Genomic DNA, 8,827 nt, shown 5'->3' with positions numbered 1-8,827 from the left:
CCATTTTTCTTTTATGTTCGGGTTACTTGGAAAACTGAAAAAACAAACATAGTCTAAGCAATAAGGAGTTTTGACAAAAAAATCTATGCCTTTTTTTCTGAAAAATTGCTCCTTCAAATTATCATTTTTCTGTTCGATTATAAAATCGATTAGAATCGAGAACTGTTGCATCAAATGAACATCACTAACCACAAAATTGGACAGAAAAATGAGAACAGAAAAATGAGAAGACGCTATTCATTGCTTGTTATCATACGACTCGATCTTTACCGTGCCAAGTAAAAGCCGCAATGTATTCCGAATCATTTCGTATGATTTGGTATCCGTGTTTGTCACGATCGTTTTCCACAGATATTCTTTATTTGATTTTAAAATAAATAGTGCATATTCTGATTAGAAAATTACTTACCGGTGGAAGGAAACATCTGTGCTAACTCGGCCACTCACAGCTGTGGAGTTTCTACAGTTTATAACGGCGTAATTCGGCATTTTACTTTATTCAGCTTCACGTCTTTCCTTGGCGAACTGCAAGCGCGGACTGAGTGTAGGCCAGCGTCAAGTAAGTTTCATAATCTTAGTTTGGACACGGGAAGTACATACACTCGCTTAGTCTATCTTGATACATGTCTGTGGGTTACGCGACGCAAAACACTGTTTAGTGTTTACTGTTGTTTTCAAGGAAACTAGTTTTTCAGATATTATAAATGAAAGGCGATTATATTTTAAAAACCAGTCTACAAAACTGGAACATTAAAAATTATGCGAATCTCAAGGCAAATAGCGAGTGCGTTGTTTACACAAACGCATGTACAATGTCATTCGCCTAGTGAGGCGATTAGTGAATCGCCTCGCTATCCGCTATTAAATTGTGAAAATGCACCATTATAGTCAATGTCAAGTGTCAACTGTCACTTGTCAGCAAATGTATGCTTGTCAGTCTCAAATCTCAATAACAAAACAGCTGTGAAATTCACGGAAATTCATGTGTTAATCTTTTTTATATCGTACAAAAGCACAATACAAAAGACTTAATTTATCTATATAAATTGCAAACTTTTATCATGAGTAACAGTAATAAATCACTTCGTATTGATTGGTTTGATGGAATAGTGATAGAAGAAAATAGACCGAGTGCCTCAAGATTCGAAGATGAAGAAGCCGATGTTCCAGCAGCTCAACCGCAAAAACGGCATGAAATCGAAAGAAAACCTATTGGCTTTAAACGTCTATTAGATATTTCATTCATGAAACCTCCTAGTTTAAATTTAGAACTATCCAACCGTCCAGGCTTTTGGCTCCTTTTTGAGACTGAGTTAAAAGGTGATTTTATAGTACTAATTTTAAGAATATTAGCCGCATTATACAAATCATTAGAATGCGGTGATAAATCAAAAATCAATACTTTGTTAAAAACAAAGTTTCTACAATCCAATTTCTTAATTCAACTGAAGGAATACCTTGATGGGCTCCCTAGAGTAAGGATAAACGAAAAAAGAATGAATATGCAGTTTTGGGATGATGTCGAACCAGTTTACAACAATGTATGTGACCTGTGTGAAGGTCTGTATAACCAAGAAGGTGAAAACAATGAGTTCTTACAAGAAATATATGATTTATTAGAAATAGCTGAAGAAAGTGCTATTGGTGTGCAAGAAGAACACAGTGAGAGAATAAATGAAAGTTTGTATTCAAAATTACATAAATTAAAAGAGATTATAGTTCACTCAATTTCTAAGGTGTGTGTTTATCATTCATTTTAATTCATGAAAACTTTTATAACATAAATCTTCCTATAAGAATAATTACAAATAATCTGCATTGGAATAAAAATATAACATCAATAAATTAACTTAACGTCATTGAGATAATATTACTACGTATGGAGGAGACACCACAAACAAAATCTGTGCGCCATTTTTTTGCTCTAAGTTTTAAAAATTATTATTTAGTTAGGTACTTAACGATAAAGTTATTCCTTTGCACTTTTCCGTATTATTTGTATTATTTGTGCAATATCGTAACACACACGAAGGCATGTTTGATGCGTTTCACTTTAAAACCATTAAAAAATACCGCTCAACATACGTCACATGACGTATGTTGAGTGGAACATAAGTGATGTAGGCGGTGTCATCTCCTATTAATATTATCTCAATGCTTAATGTTCACCCAAGAATACACATAATTTTTGTCATTGAATTTTTTACATGTACTTAATTTATATTTTTCAGAATGAATATATCGCTACTGATGTGCCACTACCTAAGATTATAAGCAAAGATGATTATAGAAACTTATCCATATTTCCCACTAAGGAGGATTTACTCAATGAATCATTGTATCAAATACAACCAAATATTATAAATAGCGCCTATAGTAGTGTAGAACACTATTTGGACATACAATTTAAATTGCTGAGGGAAGATTGCTTTGGTCCATTACGAGAAGGAATATGTTGGTAAACATTGTGTCATAATAAATTGTCTCATCAGTATATTTCACTTAATCCCCTATAAAAAAATCCTCCTGTTAGATATGTGGACATAGAGCATATCGGTCAAGTATGGTCTTGCAAGCATAACACTTTTTATATAAAATTTAGGTACTGATATAGCCATTTTCAAAGACCTATTTGAGCATAAACTTTTGTTTATTATTTTTGCATTTCTCTAATTTAAGTCTCATAGAATTATATACAGCATAAAATAAATTTATATTAGAGTATTAAAAATGATTACAGGTAAATACTTACAAAACCCAACAAAGAGAAGGCATGAAAATATAAGGTAATTAGGAATCATTATAAAAATATTGCAGTTTTAAAGGCTTAATTCTAAGTAAACTATTGAGAATATTACAAAATTAATTACTAATAGTCACTTAATATTTGTTATTTCAGGGTATATCCCAAAATTCGGATAATTCAAACCTACATCAGCAATAACAAAGTAGGTCATTTGGTAGATATAGCATGGGATGAGCGTTCAAAGCACAGCTCTGTGGATTGCAAGAATTATGCCTATAATAAACGATTGATGTTTGGGTCTCTCCTACTATTTACCAGTGATAATTTTAAAACAATATTATGCGCTACAGTCTTGGACTCAAATTTGAATTTGCTGAGTGAGGGTTATGTAAGTAATTCAACTTTTTTTATACTTATTAAATTTCCTTAAAATTGATTAACCTCACTTACATTACAATGTAATTTCTGCTTAAACCTTGACTACTTGTACAAACTAAACTTAAATAAAGCAACAGTTTTCTTAATAGCTTTTTTCCACCAGGAATCAAAACAGGTCTCTACTAAAATAAATTCAACTTATAAACAATGGCGAAAGTACCTAGTATTTCTACTTATTTTTAATCATATTACAGATTGCTGTCTCATTCCAAAATGCTGTACCAAATAATATATTTTCTGAACAATTTCTGATGGTCGAGAGTGAAGTATTTTTCGAACCATACCATAGAGTGCTTAAAGTGTTGCAAAATTCAACCGAAGACTTGCCCATGAAGAAATATATTGTAGATGTTCAGGTACCATTTTTTCTAGTGTTAACATTCATAATTTATTTTTGAAGTCTTATCTAATTTAGTTTATGTTTATGTACTCTTTAATTTTGTACTTACTATAATAATGATCACTAGGTGGAGTAGTCCACTTTTACTGCTGTTAATTTTTTAACATCAAAAAGAAACCCTTGATAAATACTTTTTACTGTCAATTTTAGCCACAAACAAATGCACCAACATATATAAATTCCGATACAGTATACAACATTCAAAATGAAAAAGGTGACGACCTATATGTCCCAGTCTTAGATCAATCTCAGTGGCCTAGTCCAGAATTATTAAATCTTGACCAATCACAAATGGATGCATATAATTTTGCTCTTACAAGAGAATTTGCTGTAATACAAGGTCCTCCAGGAACAGGAAAAACATTTCTTGGTGTTAAAATTGCTTCAACTCTTCTGAAGAATTTATCCCTTGAAGGCACACCTATGCTGATCATTTGCTATACCAATCATGCTCTAGACCAGTTTTTAGAGGGAATTTTAAATATAACCAACAATATTATTAGATTAGGAAGTCAAAGTAAGAGCAAAATATTGGAACCATATACCCTCAATAATGTAAGAGCAAAAAATAAATCAAGATTTGCCTATTTGTATGCGAGTAAAAGATCAGAATTAGAAAAATTGTTCAATGAAATGACTGAATTGCAAAGTGACATTGAAAAATGTGGGGCTGATCTGCTTTCTTATAGAACTATTAAACCATACTTGAAAGAAATAAATGATTCTTTTGAATTAAAAAACTGTGATGAAGATAGTGTCTTGGATTGGTTATTGGGACATTTAGATAAAAAAGAGTCTATAGAAATTGATGATTGGGAAAAACAGATGGATGAAATCAGTGTAACAGATAAAATAGAATCATGTTTTTCGGAAAAATGGGCACTTCAAGAAATAGACTCTATGAACAACAGCATAAAGTTCATGCAAAATATCACTGATGAACAAATCAATAGGCAGAACATGATAAATAAATTCGAGTCTCAAATAGAGAAAGTTAAAAAGAGGCTCGATTATTTTAAGGTATGTATTTAAAAAATATAATCAACAATTACTTTGGGTTTTAACATTTAACGAAAAATCGTTAATAAAAAAATATTTTTCAGAAAAGTATGACAACTCAAACATCTGGAACACACAAATTATTAAATTTTGATAATATAAAAGATTTATACAATTTGTCATCAGAAGAGCGATGGAATGTATATTTCCAAGCAGTAGAGAATGTCAAGAATCAGTTAATGATCAAAATGAATGAATTATTGGTAAGAACTCGAATATTTTTTGCTAGTCCTATTGTATTTGGAACAAAAACTGTATTTTTATTTACCTCTAAACTGATTGCCCCTAAGAGATGCGATGCGGCTACCGCAGACCGCACAGTGCGCATAGAAATGAATATTACGTACATAATTGTGCTTGCGGTCAGCCAGACGGCTACCCGCATAGTGCGTATACGCTCTAAGGGTTTTGTTTTGGATTTTTTTTTTGGCTAACGTTCTAACCTAAATGGCTTAGCCATAGTGGATTCTAAGAGTTATGTGTCTCCAAATATATAAAAATTATTAATACTCATTTAAACATTGAAATATCTGTTCAAGTTTCAACAGTCAAATTTTTTACGGAATAATAACGTTATCCGTATATTTCAGAACAAACACAACGCTCTAAGCTCAGAATTGGAAGAAGTATCGACGTTAATTGATAGTGATGTAATGAAAACCGCGCGAGTGGTGGGCGTCACTACAACTGTGGCCGCGAGACGACATGATCTTATGAGGAAGTTATTGTCTTCTATTGGTATGATACTTGAACGATTCTAGAAAATAAATATAATGATTTTATAGTATTATATAATGTGCATATTATGCAAATTGGTTGGGTTGGCAGTTAACACGCTAGATAAGATTAATATTTACGTAATTCTACCATTTGAACGACAGATTTTGTTAGAACAAATGAAAACTAATAAACATTAATCATATTACCACAAAACAAAAACAATTTAAACAAAGTCTAACTTAAAAAAAAATTACAATTAAAGTGACATTCCTGGTAAACCATGGATGACACTTTTGTCTATGTGAAATACGACAAAACCAGTAGTTAATTTTTTATTTTATTTTTAGTTATAGTTGAAGAAGCTGCAGAAGTATTGGAAGCACACATAGTGGCGTCGCTAACAAACAAATGCCAACACCTTATACTCATAGGTAATTAAATCCTCACTTGGTTGCATTATTACGCTTAGTTTAATTAGCAATTGTTGTTTTTTTCAAGAGAAATAAAAAAATATCGTCAGAATTATTATGAAGAGTTAAATACATTTTTACACTCAAAAATAATAAAAGTCATAAATTTTTCGCTTATACAATGTATTACACACAAGTAAAGTCGAGCCAACGAGTAAAAATATAAAATCTAATCTAAATTTCTAGGTGACCACAAACAATTGCGTCCATCGGCCGCTCACTACAAGTTGGCTAAACATTACAATCTAGAAATATCTCTCTTCGAACGTATGATTCGGAACGGTATTCACGCTAAAACCTTAACAATACAGCGGCGAATGCGACCAAACTTCGTGGAACTTTTGGTACCAACAATATATGAGAAGTTAGATTGTCACCCCATTGTGTTTAACTATCCCAAAGTCAGGGGAATGAAGGACACCCTATACTTTTACAACCATGATGTGTATGAAGATTCGGAGGTTAGTTTTTAATTATTATGGATATATGTAATAATTTTTGCTTTTTTCTGAATTTAAATCGATGACGCTGCGATACAAAATAATTCACTCCTCTTATAGTATTGCTTGATTATTATCGGTTGCGGCGATGAAAATATTAAAAATAAATTTCCCGATTTCAGGGTTTAGAAGACAGTTGGAGCCACAAAAATACGTTCGAAGCAAAATGGTGCGTGAATCTCGCAAATTATTTGCTACAAATGGAATATAAATGTAACGATGTGACAATATTGGCCACATATACTGGCCAAGCTACACTCATAAAAGAGGTAAGTAGTTACGTATTGCAAAAAGAGAAAGAAAAAACAGAATATTTATGATTTTTTTTTTTAGATAAAAGTCTAATTATCTTAAAAACACTTATACTTTGAACGATAATTAATTAAATATTACGATAATATAATCAATATTATTTTTTTCAGTTTACAAAAAAATATCCCCTGCTTCAAGATATAAAAATAACTGTAGTCGACAACTTTCAAGGCGAAGAGAGCAAGATAGTTATATTGTCTCTGGTGAGGAGTAACAGAGACGGCAACATTGGCTTTATAGCAGCTGCTAATAGAATTTGTGTTGCCCTATCCAGAGCTAAAGAAGGTATGTTTTCTTATTTTTACTTTTATATTTGTAAGCAAAAATAAATTGTACTTAAAATTGTAATTGTACATTGAAAAAATCGATCGAATACAAGACGCCATTCGTATATTCATACGAACCCACATTTTTTGATTAACTTTTTAACATAGGTATGATAAAATCCATTATTTTATTATTTCCAGGTTTTTATATATTTGGTAACATGAAAGGACTGAAGTCAGCCAGTACTATATGGAGATCTATTGATGAAAAATTATCAGCTCAAAATGCTATAGGACATACAATCGAATTATACTGTGAGAAACATGACCAAAGTCTCGGTGTGAGTAAAAATTGGATATAATTTTATAGATGACAAGAGATTTATTTTATAATTTAAATAATTAATATCTAGGTATATACAAGTATAAATAACAAATTTTATTACTTAGCTCTATTTGTACTAGGATTGATATTTGGGCCACCGGGCCCGTTTGCGCCGACCCCAAATCAAGACTTTGTTGTCTGTCTGTCTGTCTCCAGGCTGTATCTCATAAACCGTGATAGCTAGATAGCTGAAATTATCACAAATTATGTATCTCCGTTGCCGTTATAATTGTTATATTTTCAGTAGAAAATTGCAATAAGCGCTTTAATTAAAATAAGCGTCCTTCATTTCTTACATAGAAAGGGCATTTTTATTTATTTATTGTAATTTATATTACAGGTTGAAAAGTATGAACATCTCAACAATTGCCGTAAAGGATCGTGTCTGAAGAATTGTTAAATATAAAATAGTTAAATAATAAATTAAATAGCATTAATTAATAAATGTAATATAATTGTAATTTGTTTTGTAATTTTATGAATTGTACTATATGTATGAATAATGAATATGTATATAGTTTTTAATAAATAGTTAGGTATAGCAATAATTGTTTAATTTTACACTTCTATAGAAATAAATAAGCAGAAATAAAACTGTAAGAAGCTCTTACAGTTTAAATTACATTCAGTAAAACCAAATAAGAAAAACCCGGGGCAAATTATTTCAAGGGGCGTTTGATCTAAACTGGGTTCTTAAGTACAATAAAGTGAAAAAAATATATAGGTATAAGAATAATTTTGATAATAAGCAAATAATTGTCTCATAAGTTGCGCTGAAAATAATTCAATCAGGTTGTTTAGTGTGAGGTTTAAAAGGTGGGGCCCTTTTTGGCACGGGGCCCGTTACAATTGCTACTCTTGCTACTATGGTTAATTTGGCACTGAGTAAAACAATATTTTCATTATTGTAATTGCCATTATGTATTTTCGTTTTTTTATTGACCTTCAATAAAAAATAATAAAGGAAGATACAATAGCGAATAATAAGTAGGCAATCGTGTTAATGGAATAATTACATATAATTAATAATTCCAACGAATTTTTTCACTTTCTTATGATTTTTTTTTTTATTTCTATAAAATAACAATTCGAAATTTATATGAATAAGTTTATGTATGGTTGCATGCATATTTTTATCTACGGTCTGTCTATATGAGAACGTAAACGAATGAGGATATTTTTGTTCTGATATTTAATTAAAAGATAATGCTTATACATATGACCCGATGCCTACCAAATATCTATAAAACAGGATATTCAAAACTAATGTTTTGAATATCCTCGTATTATTGTTACTTAGTCTACTTATTACATTTTGGTTTTGGCCTATACACGCGGCTTAGCCGTGCTTTTAGGTCAAAACTCAGAGGTCAAATTAGTAATCAACGACGCGGACGTGCGTTTCATTGACTCGTTAAAACTAGGTAAAACAAAAATAATGGAAAATCCATGCCTTACTTACCTATATAACTAATTTGTAAACCTAATGTAATGCAATGAGCTTCGACTTATTTACAAAATACAATGTACA

General features: G+C 31.0%; 1 protein-coding gene across 1 annotated transcript; it reads left to right on the top strand.

Moving 5' to 3' along the window:
- Positions 1-981: 981 nt before the first annotated feature.
- On the top strand, positions 982-7,844 carry LOC149903392 (NFX1-type zinc finger-containing protein 1-like). The gene is made up of 14 exons (XM_090108809.1): positions 982-1,736; positions 2,232-2,454; positions 2,741-2,786; positions 2,900-3,134; positions 3,379-3,540; positions 3,735-4,604; positions 4,688-4,846; positions 5,234-5,381; positions 5,711-5,794; positions 6,020-6,294; positions 6,456-6,602; positions 6,756-6,930; positions 7,113-7,252; positions 7,637-7,844. Exons 1-14 carry the CDS (start codon positions 1,062-1,064, stop codon positions 7,694-7,696), a joined length of 3,399 nt encoding a protein of 1,132 aa, XP_089964935.1. The 5' UTR covers positions 982-1,061; the 3' UTR covers positions 7,697-7,844.
- Positions 7,845-8,827: the final 983 nt, after the last annotated feature.

Source organism: Colias eurytheme, chromosome 13 (assembly GCF_061535395.1).
Source record: "Colias eurytheme isolate Ceu_HAF_F1 chromosome 13, ilColEury1 Martin Lab GWU primary, whole genome shotgun sequence".
NCBI lineage: Eukaryota > Metazoa > Arthropoda > Insecta > Lepidoptera > Pieridae > Colias > Colias eurytheme.
The sequence above is the reverse complement of the archived record's forward strand: the minus strand, read 5'-3'. Positions and strand labels throughout refer to the sequence as shown.

Excerpts from the sequence above, each read along its gene's own strand:
- LOC149903392 (XM_090108809.1), top strand. The coding sequence starts at position 1,062 with ATGAGTAACAGTAATAAATCACTTCGTATTGATTGGTTTGATGGAATA. Across the intron at positions 4,605-4,687 it reads AGAGGCTCGATTATTTTAAG|AAAAGTATGACAACTCAAAC; the intron begins GTATGTATTTAA and ends AATATTTTTCAG. Across the intron at positions 7,253-7,636 it reads AACATGACCAAAGTCTCGGT|GTTGAAAAGTATGAACATCT; the intron begins GTGAGTAAAAAT and ends TTTATATTACAG.